The 14,839-nt window shown below is 40.3% G+C and overlaps 1 protein-coding gene across 1 annotated transcript in view; it reads left to right on the top strand.

Annotated features, from left to right (window-relative positions):
* Positions 1-13,881, top strand: part of adcy5 (adenylate cyclase 5) — an 87,517-nt gene extending 73,636 nt beyond the window's left edge. The window contains exons 11-21 of the mRNA XM_023409734.2: positions 848-945; positions 2,774-2,861; positions 5,115-5,231; positions 5,350-5,508; positions 6,332-6,516; positions 6,652-6,672; positions 7,008-7,140; positions 7,796-8,059; positions 8,577-8,781; positions 9,068-9,192; positions 10,424-13,881. Of these exons, the coding sequence (XP_023265502.1) occupies positions 848-945; positions 2,774-2,861; positions 5,115-5,231; positions 5,350-5,508; positions 6,332-6,516; positions 6,652-6,672; positions 7,008-7,140; positions 7,796-8,059; positions 8,577-8,781; positions 9,068-9,192; positions 10,424-10,552 (1,524 nt within the window). The 3' untranslated portion in view covers positions 10,553-13,881. The remainder of the gene's footprint in view (positions 1-847; positions 946-2,773; positions 2,862-5,114; positions 5,232-5,349; positions 5,509-6,331; positions 6,517-6,651; positions 6,673-7,007; positions 7,141-7,795; positions 8,060-8,576; positions 8,782-9,067; positions 9,193-10,423) is intronic.
* Positions 13,882-14,839: the final 958 nt, after the last annotated feature.

The raw sequence follows: 14,839 nt of genomic DNA, 5'->3' as shown, positions 1-14,839 counted from the left end.
CACACACACACACACACACAGTGAAACACACACACACACACAGTGAAACACACTGCCAATATTGCAGGAAATAATTAGCTGTGACCAGCAATCTTCCCTGTGCAAAAAGTCTGTCTAAGTGCCACAGTATCAAGGGTCAGCGCTGATACTGTATAACAGTATCTGCAGTGTATATCTTAGCCGGTTAGTCCAAAGTTTGTCTTCCAGGAAAAGTCCTTGTTTTTTTTCCAACTGTAAAATGTTGTTAATCCATATGTCACTGTTCTTTAATAACCAAAGTATTTGTTTATGCCACAAAACAAAGTTCAGCTGATGTATTTTTATTGGATTGCTTTTATGTGCTTTTTGTATCTGAAAAACCGAGCGTCACTCAGGGTTTAGTCTCAAGTCCAAGGCAAGTCTGAAATCCCCATTAGTCAAGAGTCTTTCAGGCCTTAATGCTACACCACGACATTTGAACATTTTCCTTTCAGAGTTGTTGCTAAACTGTTTTTTTTTGTTTTGTTTTTTAACATAACTGAGACCAAGCCATTCCAAAAGCAGCGATCTAATAATGAAATATTCAAGCCCTTGTCTTGTCAAATGGGATTTTACCAGCTCAAAACTCAGGACTTTAAAGTTAAGTCTCAAGTATACCACAGTATGAGGGGCCACTGCTCCCTGATTTTCAGAATAAAGATGAAACATTTTTAGAAAAAAAACTTATTTCAAGCAATAAAGCTATTGATTTAAAAAAAAAAAAAAAAAAAAGGTTTTCTTTCAGAGGGACAGACTGTAAGGGAAAAAAAAGTCTTTTGTCAAATGTTGAAATGCTGTTTCTTTCTCCTCCTCTACCTCCCTCCTGCAGTACTCCAAGCAGGTGGACTCCAGGTTCGGGGCTTACGTGGCCTGTGCCTCCCTCGTTTTTCTCTTCATCTGCTTCATCCAGATCGTCATTGTGCCGCCGTGAGTGAACACTGATTCTAGCTCTGATTCTTCACTGAAATATGCCGCCATCACCAGCTCACATTGTTGTGACTGAAAGAGTGAGATGACAGTAATTTGGCTCCTCACAAACACTTCAGTCATTTTACCAACAGCAGGACTAACAGCTGCTAAAATCATCCATGTGTCCCCTTCATGCTAACAAACCCCATCCACCACTGTGAGTGATGTGCAAATCTATGAGCAATATGATGCTGAAAATATTTTAAATTACAGAGACAATATTTCATTGATGTAGAAAGTAAGTGTAACAGACAAAACTGTTCACAGCAACAACAAAAAAAAAATCACTGTACAGGAGATGAACAGGCTGCAGACAGGAAGTAGTGTCAACGATACAGATTTAATAAAGTTTAAATTTCAAGATGAACGGTTCTTATAAAAACAAACAAAAAAATGTTTATTACTCAAACTTATAATAAAATAATGTGTGAAAGTGTTAACACTGCCCGAGACATGTGAATGAAGACTGAGTGATACCTGATGAGTTCAAATCTAATTCTGGTTTATTACAACTGCAATTTATTTATTTATTTATTTTTCATTGTTTTGGCCATCGTCTCTGTTGGTTGTGATCATTTTACTGACTGCAGTAATTGCTGACGTCTGGCAAACGCAGCTCCACCACTACAAAGAAGTCCTGTGGGGTAAGATGCACAAGTTCCAGGAATCCAGATCTATTGTAAATCCTGCAAACGGTGCTTCGCTCCAGGGCCAGTTCAGTCCGACAGTCAGTTCACAAGATGATTACTTACAAAACAGTTTAAAAATCTATATAAGGATGGGCAGGAGTTTAGCTGATAGTTCAAACTCACTTGCTCTTTTTTTAGCAATGACACTATGCACATTTTGTGAGTACAATGTTTTTTATAACTGATCCAAATGATGACTAAAAATATAAAAATAAGACGTAAATAGTAATAAACAAGAATTATCCTTTAAAAGAAAAGAAGTTAAGGTGATAGAAGATACATTCAACATTTTTTGTTTTAACAACCTGGTAACCCAAAACTTGTCCTTATTAATCTATATAATAAGTATAAATGTCCATTACAATCTCCAATCTAATAAGCATTAATAAATCCAGTAGTTACATAGCTAGGTCTTACTAGAAAGTGGTTGAACTTTAGTTTGACAATCTCTTAAACACGTCAGCTGTGGCCGGGCTCTCGAAACGTTCAGTTCAAACCCTTCTCATCACTGAAGTCTTCACAGTATCTGCTGTAAGGTTCTCCCGTCTTTAGCCGTGAGTCAACCAGAATTATAAAAGTGAAAAAAAAAAAGAAAAGAAAATGTCGTTTTCATAACTCAGAAGCTGAATAAATGAGGAATAAAAGAGGATATCAAATCAAAATCAGTGTCACTGTATATGAGCAGCAGCCAGATTCAAAAAGCTCTGGCAGATCCCTCCATTTTTTTTTAATCTCCTCTGCACTCAGACTTTTCTCCCTGCCCATCTCTCAGTATTGATCTCCCTCAGCCTGCCTCTTTATTAACCTTTCTTTTCGATCCTTTCATCTCACCGCTCCCCCCTCGTCTTTTATCCCTGTTTCTACCTCTCGGTCCTCCTCAGAGTCCCTCCTACGCCGTCTCCTCGCTGCCTCCTCTGTCTCATTGTTTAATCTGTTTTCCTTCACTGTCTTCACGCTCTCTCTTCCTGTCACACCCACACAAATATAACGCCGCCTTCCATATTATTTACCCTCAGACAAGGTATCTCTAAATCATAAAATGCATCCAGAAATAAACATATGTATATAATCACATCCTATCTCTTTGTTGTCTGCAGCTCCAGTCTGATGATCGGCTTCTTTATCACCTGTCTCATTATCCTGACAGCCGTCATGTTCGTCTCAGCTGTCTACTGCTGCTTTGGGGTGAGTTGTCTCGGCTTGTGATGAGTGACTACGCCAAAAAAAAACAAAAAATGTGCCACCATGTTCAGATCTAAGACATTGGTCTTTTCTTGAGGGATAATTGATAGGAGGATTTTTTAAAAGGATGCAGTTTTATAGATATTTATCTCAAATGCACAGCAACATGCAAAGAGAAGAACTGCCAGCTTTTCTCTTCCTTGCTTTTTCTCATTTGTTTATGTAGAAGTTCAGTATCAGACATCATAGAGATACATCTTTTATCAGGCTGCAGGTTTGATGATGCACTTGCTATTGATTCCAGATGATGTCAGTGAGTTATAAATGTTAGCTTCTTCTGCTCTTGAACTCATAACAAGTTGATTTTTAGAGAAGATTCTTTAACTAAATTCCTTAAAACAAAGTGCAGCTACTTATTATATAGAGATTAGTTGTGATTTAAAGGTCCCATATTGTATAAAGTGAGATTTCCATGTCTTTTTGATTATAAAGCAGGTCTAGATTCTACATTAATACTGTGAAAGTATCAAAGCGCTCGGTCCACAGAGAAATGCCTGTATTCAGAAACAGCCTTAAAATGAGCCGTTAGGACTTCTGTAACTTTGTGATGTTACAACAAAGCTGTCACCGCTCTCAGCCACGCCCCCTACCTGGGCTATCCAGACCCATCATCCAACTGTGCAGGATTTGGTTTCTCTGAGTGTTTACCTGAAATCTGCTATATTTTTTATTCAAACACTCAGAACACAGTCCGCCAATCAGAAGAAGAGGCTCAGAGCCTCCTCTCGTCCGATTGGCTCACCGACCTGTTGTTACTGGAGCTCCAGAGAGAAGCGAGAAGAGAGAGGAGATGTGAAACTACATTGAGTCTCTCTCTCTCTCTCTCTCTATATATATATATATATATATTTTATGGGTATCAAAACTTTAAATAAAACACTGGAAAAGTGAAAATACCTTTTTTGAAACAAGTTCTTTTTAGAGAAGAGTTTTCAACTAAATTCCTTAAAGCAAACTGTAGGTGTCACCATGCGACTCCATTTTCCCCAGCTACAACGATGACAGTATTATACAGACATTAGAACAGAGCTCATCTTGGAAGTGGGATGTGTATATCACTGTGTCAAGTTTTTGTGAGTATCTATAGTATCATCTGAGATGACTGTTCCACCGTAGGCCTGTATCGAGGCTGTTCAGCTCACACCAGTTCTAACTTTAAAGGCGCCATCACATTTACACGAGTCTAGCACAATCTTTGCTCCGTGTCCCACTTACTTCAATCACAGGTTGTGCGACTGGCAAATTTAAGATTGTGTTTCCTATTTTTGGGACGACCTCTTTGTCACATCCGGAAGACTTTGCAGTTCAGAGCGTTCAACCTTGAACAACACGTTTGCTCTAAATCTCGTAAATGATCACAGTACCAGACTGCAAACTGCACTCAGACTGTTAACTGTCTGTGATCGCTCGGCTCAGTATTTATTTATTGTGCACATCAGAGTCGGGACGCCGCGTCCTTTTTCGGGGCCAATTTAAGCAGCACTGAAATACAATCCTTTTTATGTTTTCTGTGTCCTCCATCAAATGATTTAAGCAACAGGTATTTAGTAAAATATTACTTGAATTTTCTCTCTGTTCCGTCACCTTTTGTTCTGTTTTGTTTTGTTTTTTATGTTTCACAACTGCATCTGTATATTTGGTGCCTTATTAGCTAATGTAGCTAATCTTGAGATTAAAAATCAATAATTCAGCCAGTCAATCAATTAATCAGTCACTAAATAAACTGCAACTCTAACAGCTGCTGTGTCTAACATAATTGTTTTGTAGAACTGATACCAAAGAGCAGATCTCACCTCACAAACCTCAGGGGGGCTCCCCCCCCCCCCCCCATCTACTCCCTCCTCTGTGCCTGCCGAGGGGCCTTGAGGTGCAGGAGAGATGAAAGTAGAGCTGCTATTAATGGTTTTCACTGATGAGTCATGGTTTTTTTTACTGGGAAAAATAAGCCTTCCACTTGTACATGTACTGAACGTACAGACAGAACTTTGGTGTCAGTCCTCTCTCGTCGGATACTGGTTGAGGAAAAATTGGTTCAGTTGCAGGTATCAGTTTACAGTCGCACCTTATGTCAGCATGTATGTCATGGCCAACTGTCCCAGAATGTTAAATCACTGATTTATTTATTGAGGAGCTGCAGTTAAAATGATCTGTAAGCTAACAGTGCTACAGTTGACAGACTTTCCCTTGTTTAACCAGCTATTCCCAGTCCCTCTGCAGACGCTCTCTAAGAGGATAGTCCAGTCCAGGCTGAACAGCACCCTGGCGGGCGTCTTCACCATCATCATCGTCTTTCTTTCAGCTTTCATCAATATTGTAAGATGATACATTTTAACGCTGTATTCAAGAACAATTCACATTCCTCAGATGACATTCAGTAAAAGGAGTCTGACGTCCTTCCACCTGTCCTCACTCACTTTTTGTCACGGTTCAGTTCACCTGCAGCGGCCACGACCTGCAGAGCTGCATCACAGCAGAGCTCAACATCAGCCTGGACCGCGTTAACGCCTGCCACGCCCACCTCCTCAACTACAGCCTGGACACGCAGCACAGCCCCTGTGTAGACGGCGCCCTCGTCTGCAGCTTTCCTGAGGTACAGGTGTGCCTTGTTCTGTGCATGTGCGTGTGTGTGCTCTTTATTTGCATCGTATAATTTCTGACTCAAAGTAACTTGTAGTGTTTGTTGTGTAGTTTATTTCAGCAGGTGCCATGAGCATAATGCAGGTTAAGTAAGGAAGCAAATGAAGCAGAACAGATGCGGATTTACTGCATGTGGTGCAAACTGAGGCTTTTTAAAACTTCAACTCAGAATGAGCATGAAATTTGTCTAAAGTAGTTTCTGAGTGAAAAATGTTTCAAACATTTTATATTTGTGACTTGATTATGTCAAACAAATATATCACAAATGTTTAGGCAGGTTTGTTCACCAAAAGACTTTAGTGCAGGTCTGGCACAGAAGCATAAAATGCCAGCAGAACAACACAAGACCTTTAAAATACATGACTTTCTGCTGTGTCCAGTGGTGTCTTGCATGTTATCAAGCTAAAATAAGATGCATATTCTACTCGTCAACCAGATTAACTCAGTGGTTTTTTTTTTTTCAAAAGAACATTAATGTTCAATCTGTTGTAGTAACGCACTTGCGTTTGTATATTTTAAGACTTCAATGTGATATAATTCTGAACGGTAGCAGAACAAGTGGGTGCTAAGTGAAGGTATTTAGCTTGCACAGTAATGTTTAAATTAACAGCTAAGTGGTCAGAATTGTGGGTTTATTGAGTGTTTTATAACACCTCTGGATGTGACTCATTCAGTCGGCGCTGCCTGTTACAGAATATAAACCCTCATATCCAGAGATATAAAAACAAATGTACTTTTCCTAACATCCTCTCTCTGCTAACGTTCTCCTCCCTCAGTACTTCTCGTCCTGCGTGCTGCTCAGCCTGCTGGCCTGCTCCGTCTTCCTGCAGGTCAGCAGCCTCGGGAAACTTTTCCTCATGCTCTTCATTGAGCTGCTCTACCTTCTCATCATGGAGGTGCCCAAAGTCAGTCTCTTCGACAACCAGGACCTGCTGGTCATGGCCAACGCCATCAACTTTGTGTGAGTCACTTCAGTACTGCTTTGTGTGTGTGTGTGTGTGTGTGTGTGTTGTTACGCCTGTGATCCTTGAATCTTTGACAACGTGCAGATGCTCTAACAGCTGATTGGCTCTTCTCTGTTCCTCCTCCCCCACAGCGAGCACATGAATGGAACAAGGTGAGCCTGATGGCGGCTTCTGTTTCCACAGAGACCCAAAGCATCACCTCCATCATCTGATTAAGCTAACAGCGTCATTATCACTGTGCTGGCACGAATGTAACTATAATGACCTGCTGGCAACAGATGCTAACGCTAATGAGCCAAGATGTAGAGGGCAGCTTGTTTTTGTGTCACAGTATTCCAGAGTCCTCCTTTACACCCATATAATATAACTTTATTTAACACCTGTATGTTAGACGAGAACTATTGATTGAATTAGTCCAGCACTCGGCATAAAACACGTGAAAACCGTGTGTGTGTGTGTGTGTGTGTGTGTGTGTGTGGACCTCCAGCTGTGTGATGGACTCCAAGGTTCCTCTGAAGATCATGACCCCGGTGGTCATCACTGTCTTCGTTCTCGCCCTCTACCTTCACGCCCAGCAGGTGGAGTCCACGGCCAGGCTGGACTTCCTCTGGAAGCTGCAGGTTGGTGTCTGTGTCGTGGGGACTCATCTCCATCTAAACTGCATCTCCACAAAGCAGGGCTCCTCAATGTGAAACATAAAGTTTTAGGGTTAAGACTTGGGTTATGGTTATTGTTCAGGTTTGGGTAATTAATGTAAAGCCCCTTTTACACTGGTCAAAAAATTATGCAATGGATTATCCTGTTTCTGTGGACATTTTGTTGCGACTCTTCTGTTCTCCTCTGAGAATGCAGCCACCTTTCAGGCCTACAGGGGGGGAGTGTTGGATACTCAAATGAGTAGTGAAGTATTCGTTTCATAATAAAATGCCTCAAGAGATGCCCCAGGGTTCTTTGACATCTTACGGAGGTCCTGGGGCAGGCGGTGCTGCCTGTGGGTGGTAATCCAGGCAAGGGGATAAACGGGTTATTTAAAAAACAAGACTAAGAGTCTCCAGCCATGCTAGCAGCTCTGGGAAAAGGCAGATAAAAACTTTAAGCAAAAACTGGCCAAAGGGCAGTGGAGTAAAGGTCAATAGAAATAAGAATATCTGCTGGAGTAATTGTGTACCATCACTGACGGAGAATCCCATGATTATATTCTGTGTGAACCTTCATATGTCTCCATTGATTCAGTCTTCATTAACTCTTCAATCCCCGTCTGGAACTATTCACTAGGCCACAGAGGAGAAGGAGGAGATGGAGGAGCTGCAGGCATACAACCGCCGTCTGCTCCACAACATCCTACCCAAAGATGTGGCCGCCCACTTCCTGCAGCGCGAGAGGCGCAACGACGAGCTCTACTACCAGTCGTGCGAGTGCGTCGCTGTCATGTTCGCCTCCATCAGCAACTTCTCCGAGTTCTACGTGGAGCTGGAGGCCAACAACGAGGGAGTGGAGTGTCTGCGGCTGCTCAACGAGATCATCGCCGACTTTGATGAGGTGAGGCGGGAACGAAGCCAGCTGGAGGTTGCGTCAGTGGCGCTTTAGGAGACGGTTGTTTCGCTGTAAAATGAGATTTTACTTCATGCTTGTAAAAAGAGACTTTAAGATAGTTGCACAGTTCCCACCCACATTATACAAAGTGTGTAATACTGTATGAAGGCATGTCCTACAGTACAAGTTATAGAAGTCAGTTCGGTTTGGTCGCCTCCAACTCATAAGAAAAATACCTGGATCTTTAACCAGCTAGATGATGTAACATTAGACAGAGGGATTTGACTTAATGTGAATTTAAAATATAGATAAGATAAGACTGTTTAAATGTTTCTGCACAGTGCTCTTTGCTACTCAAACTACAAAACAACAAAAATCAATACAGCAGTTAGACCTAGAGCTCAGAGAATGAGGTTATTTTATCAACTTACAATTGGATCCAATGAACCTGAACCCAAACCCTGCTCAATATGGAAGTTTATAGATTAAACCCTCCCTCTTCCTTCTCTCCCTCCACCATCAGATCATTAGCGAAGATCAGTTCCGTCAACTGGAGAAGATCAAGACCATCGGCTCCACCTACATGGCGGCCTCAGGCCTCAACGACTCCACGTACGACAAGGCCGGGCGCTCGCACATCCGCGCTCTGGCCGACTACGCCATGAGGATGATGGACCAGATGAAATACATCAACGAACACTCCTTTAACAACTTCAAAATGAAGATAGGTGAGCTGCGGAAGAGAAAGCAGGGCGTTGCTATTCTTCTTGTAGATTTAATGGGGATGCAGATGGTGTGATTAACGCTCAGTTGCCAAGTTAGAAGTGGAGAGTTAATTTCCTAACTGATATGTAATAAATCTACTTTGAGAAAGAAAAATAAGGTTTGTAAAAGAAAAAAGAATAAATTGTCTACATCCTGTGATATCAGTATTTTTTATTTTTCCATTTTTGTCCAGCTAGTTTGGTAGTAATGAAGTTCTCTGCGATGTCTTATGTTTGTTTTGTTCCTAAGGTCTTAACATGGGCCCTGTGGTTGCCGGGGTGATCGGGGCCAGGAAGCCTCAGTATGACATCTGGGGTAACACAGTGAACGTGGCGAGTCGCATGGACAGCACAGGTGTACCGGAGAGGATCCAGGTGACATGACGTGTGACGCTGCACTGCACAAATATTCACCTTAACATGTCATTTTACTTAGTAAGAGGCTGACAGTTTTGTACAGTAATCCTAAGGCCGCATCACTTTGGTTAAAACAAACAAGTCCAGTCAACAAATAATACTAAAAAACACTGATGGAAAAATCTACTTTTATATTGAATTTAAATATTAATTTGTCTTAGCTTCCCTTCTCTGAAACCACAATGTGTCAAAACACATCACAAACATATTCATATTCATTCATTTTAGGTAAAAAAGCTCAAATAAAATCTACAGTATTTGCAGGGCTCGAGCTGGCTGTCAGCTGCAATCTACTTTAGTCAGAAACTAGGAATTCAATGTGAATAAACTCTGCAAAATTGCATTTCACACATAGCTGCTGGCTGGATTTAGAATAAGTCTACTCAGGTTAATGAAAAATGTTAATTATAAATGGCCATATTGGTTTGGCTCAATCAGATGTGAAATCATTAAAGCTTAATAACTCAAAGCTACTTTGAACACAGATGGAAACCTTTAATTTGATCTCATTCGCCTCCACTGGACCTCCTGAAAAACCATTAACGAAGGAGCAAATATGAACCACTGCTTCCTAATGAACGTGAATAAAGTGACAAAGCAGCAGCACGACGACGCCATCAGCACCTGAGTGTAGCTTTTCCAATCTATTTTTTTTTTTTTTTTTGTAGACGACAAAATTTAGAACAGACAATTTAATGTGTCTGGTTTCCGCCTATTATTCAATAAGACGTATTAAAGTCGGTCATATTATATTTTAATTTTCAATATGCACCATAAATTTGAGATTTTATTTTAGGAAAAAGATATCACAAGCCAAGCTTTCCTTCTATAGGCTAAATGTACCCCACAATTTTTTGACCAATCGGAGGCAGTCGCTGGCCACAAAAATATATAGATATAAAATGTCGTTGGTTCAATTTATCCTTATAGACATTTGAGTTAAATTGTGTCATAATGAGTTTATGAATTTTAGTGATTTAAATGCTGATAAAGCAAAGGTTTTGTGTAACCTTAGCCGTCTAAATAAAGTCTGCCTGCCAAATAAATGAAGCCTGACATCTAGACATCGTTCGACCTGTAAATCACAGTATCATCGCCGACTGTGAGTCATTAGGTGCCAAACGAGGACAAAATAATGAATACCTAGAAAACTCATCCGCTCACTGTTCCCTCCCCCTCTTGCCCTCAGGTGACCGCAGACCTGTACCAGGTACTGAGCTCCTACAACTACACACTGGAGTACAGGGGCGTAGTCACAGTGAAGGGCAAAGGAGAGATGATGACCTATTTCCTCACCAGTGGACCCTCCAACAGTTAACCTGCGCTAAATGACAAACAACACGCAGGGGTGTTAACTCCACCTCTGTCGCAAGGAGCCGCCTCATGGACCTCTGACAGATTACAGTGGACTGAGACCAGCTGAAGCGTCTCTTCTCACAGCGCAGGACCCTTCTCGAACCCAGAGGCCACAACGAGGACGGATGAGAAAAGTCATCCCAAAGCTCAGCTTGCGGGGGGAGACGGAGTGGGAGGGGCATAGCTAGCCTGACTCTGACATTGAGACCAAAGACGTCCAATCAGAGCGTAAAAAACAAGATTTCGCCAGCTTTGAGAGGTTCCTACAGGAAAAAATGTTCTCTGAGAAATTTTATTTGCTTCAATCTGCCAGATTTTTCGGAGGGGTTCGGACAAACCTGCGGGAAGACGTGTCACTTCCTCTTTCTCTCTGCCTTTCTCCTGCTGAAGTATATATGTACATGTAAAACACAGACAAGTTTTATGTGTATGTATATGATTTTATGTACTGTATGTGAAACACATTTTGTCCATGTTGTCGTGATACAGGTACAAATCTCTCAAGTGCGGAGCCAGCACCACAGCACTACCTGTCCTTGTATCAATATCTGATCGTGTCAGCAATCAACAGATTAATGGGGGAGTTGCACTAAGTTGCGTCTTATCGGTGAAGAGTGAGTCTTGCAGGTGAGGAGGTCCCTCAGAGACGGTTTGGACTGTTTTTTGTTTGTTTTGTTTTGTAAGAACAGAAAGAAAACGCTTAACAGTGTTTACAGAAAGCTTCCCGTCAGACGTATAAAATCACAAACTCACTACAGTATCAACAGCATATAAACACACCTTAAACACTAAGAGGATGTCAATGAAGAGCTTTTTCTAATCTTCGACATTTTGTATTTTGACTGCAGAACACCAAACCCTATCAGATATTTTAAGATTCTATATTTTGTACATTAATATATTAGAGAGCTATCTATAAACACCAACGTGTATTCAGATGTACATACTCTATCACTCTCGTGTTGGGATTTCAGAAATCCTCACTAGTGTTGCCTGGTCTTAAAGTGGAGCCACAGCTAATGTACCATTAACTTCAGCAGATTGATGCACCTGAATGCCCTTTTTTTTTTTTTTTTTCTTGCTCTTTTCACCGAATTGAGCATTTTTCGATCTGCAGGAAGTCAATCCTTCGGTGATTAGATGGCGTTTCTGATGATTTCCCTTCAGTAGTGTGTTTAAATCTCACGGCGAGAAGGAAGCGCCAAGCCGAGCGAGTACGCACTTTGAATGACAAGACTAGAGGACGGGAATGCATCGGTCTCGGTGCTCAAAAGCCATTTTGCACTCCAGTGCATTCAGCCGTCCGCCCCTTCCTGCACTGCTCCACACCTCCCTCTTGCTTGCTCAATCAGATGGTACGACCCAATGAATGTCCAATGATCTCCGATGAGGCCTTTAATATGAACTCTATACTAATGACGGTGATGATTCTCATCCTGTGGACAGGGAAAGACAAGCCCATATGGAAATGTGCCCTTTTATCTGCTGTTTTTTTTTTTTTCGTATCAGAAAAGTTTTCTTCAGTATTACAACATTACTCAGCATGTCTTCCGACAAACTGTCTTTAACCTGGCCGTTTCATAGATTTTAGTGATTTTTAGTGATGTTATTACCAATCACTACAGCTGGTTCTGTTTGTCTTGGCTGAGTCAGAGTACAGTGATCAGTGAATGTCTGGGCAGAGTGTCAAGTTTTTATATAGAGGAACAAAGCAAATTTGAGACGGAAGCTTAAAGGATAAGGCAAGCATTATTCAGTATTTTGTTTATTATCAACAAATCTCATGAAAAAAAACAAAATCAACATTGTGTTATTTGACTTCTTGCTTTGTCTCTACACACACTGCACCCACAGCCCTTGCCTGTTTGTTAAATCATATACTGTTATAAAGAAACATTACTCAAACACGAGTAAAACACATAATTTATTGAAACTATTTGTGTATTTAATACACATTTAGTGTTTTACACTAGTGGGTATTTACGCCACCAGGTCGTTGTATGTGGGATTGTTTTAAATGGAATTCAGAGTATGGAGTCTTGACTGCGCCACTGGAATACTTGAAGACTTTTAAAAAATAAAATCTATTAATAAACTGATCTATTTAAAAAAAAAAAAAAAAAGTTGTTAGAAATTAATCACAGTAAAGAAAATGGCATTGAAATGACATCTGGCCAATCAGAGGTCCTGCTGATGCCCTGCAGGTTGGAGTTAAATTTGACTTGACTAGGTAGTGCACAAATGTATTGTTGGATGGAATAAATGCAATTACAAAATGTCAAATTTAAGAGCATTTTAAAGACTTATTTCAAGTTCCATTCAGAAATTCAATTATTAATCATGTCTTTATTAGAAATTGATTAAATGTTAAATAGATTGTAAATTAGCTAATTAAAAACTTTATTTTTTTACTTTGAGTTTTATAATACATGATTTGAATGCAAATACAATTAAAAAAGTTACAATAGCTTTGCTAACCCTTTTAAATTGATCAATTATTTTTATGTTTTTTAAAAAGGCTCTATAAGAGTTTCTGTTTACGTTAATGGAGAAACATGTACAATAGTATGACTAACTGATGTGTTTTTAATAGTTTTGGGGAAACTGGAGCTCTAGAGTACAGAGGAATAATATATATTAGGGTTTTACTACATAGGCAATACTTAGAAGGTTCAATTCATTGATTTTGGTCTTTTCATGGGATTTGTTGAGTTAAAAAAAGTAAATTGGCACAAGCTTTATCCTTTAAATGTTGGTGATCTTGCTTTTAATTTCCTGTTTGAAAATAACAAGAGAAACTTGGCACTTGGAAGGTTTGCTTTGAGCCTGTACAGTGGAAAGCCTGCGCTGGTCTACTCTGGTGGTTTCTGTGTTGTTAATGTACTGTACTGCTGCAACCATTATCACACACCACTAGTAAAAAATTTAAGTGTCATCCCATTTGACACCCATGTGAGCCCCTTTTTCTACTGTCTATTGTGCAGGAGAGTGTGCCATTAGGAAACACATGGGGGTGAGAGAGAAGCACAGATCTGAGATGAGGGGTGTAGCTATAAGGTGTCTGAGTGGATGAGTTCTTATGTTTAAAGAGCAGGAGAAGCTCACCTTTTCATTTCTACAGCTGAGGATCCTCATGATGACTCTGACAAGATGACAAGGTGAGGCAGCGTCTGTGACAAAAACAGCTTCAGAGACAAAACCGTGGGTTGTTTTTGTTGTCATGCCAAACACTATTCTTTTTTTTTTTTTTTTTTTTACAGACAAATAAACTGCTGAGATGTTTCACAGGTACCACATGACTGCATGTTGATTCTTTTCTGCATAATCTGCCTGTGTTGTCAGCTGACTAATTGATTTAGATGAATGCCTGCTTACCTTGTGTAAACTGTTGGCTCAGCACACTTGTAAGACACCAAAGAAAAGGTTTGACAGAAGAGCTCGTCTTTTATCCGTTACAAGACTTAAGAAATTATTTGTATGGCCAAAGGTATATGGACATTAACGGGGCCTTAGCTCCAATTCAGGGAAATTGTAATGCTGCTGCATACAATTATATTTTTGCTCATCAATCACATATGAGTGTAAGTTTTCTAAAAACCCATAAGCATGACATGACGTTCTCATTTGTTCATGTAGCCCACCAACAGATGGCAGCAGCACTTCATCACTTGGGTTATACATGAGGTCCTTTGTCTTCTTTTCATCAAGATAATTGTTTATACATGATGGAAGAGAAGGAAGCAAAATGCTAATCTGCTGATTAGCACTCCTAGTGTTACTTCATCCATTACAGCTTTAATATCTATATTTATATAGAAGTCAAATCACTTGCCATTTCATTGAATAAGAATGAATTAGTGTCTTAGTTAATAGCCAATTTAATAACTCTTGATATGCATTTAAGTACCAGGGTTGGACTGCAATTTAAATCTCACTCTCTTCATTTAAATTGAATTGAATTTGAAGAATGGTCAGTAATGGAATAAAAGGCTACTGTACTGCAGCCAGTGACCACAATAGTATTTACTTGGCTTTTCTCGCAGAAATTCGAGGACATGTCGATGCAAACGAAATCCTCAGAGCCTCACACTTACTGATTTTGACCTTTCTGCAAAGCCAACCTGTGAGCACCTGACTGCGAGCGAGCTTTGCCACAGAAACATTATCACCACTGACATTCACTTGAATCATGTTAAATTAAAATTCACCTTCAAGTACAGTAATCTACAGTGTACAGCTGCAGCAGCCA

The sequence above is a fragment of the Seriola lalandi genome, unplaced genomic scaffold (genome assembly GCF_002814215.2).
Source record: "Seriola lalandi dorsalis isolate HSWRI2012SDOR001 ecotype SW California unplaced genomic scaffold, Sedor1 jcf7180002054406, whole genome shotgun sequence".
Taxonomy (NCBI): domain Eukaryota; kingdom Metazoa; phylum Chordata; class Actinopteri; order Carangiformes; family Carangidae; genus Seriola; species Seriola lalandi.
Note: the sequence above shows the minus strand (reverse complement) of the source record. Positions and strands in the feature narration are given on the sequence as shown.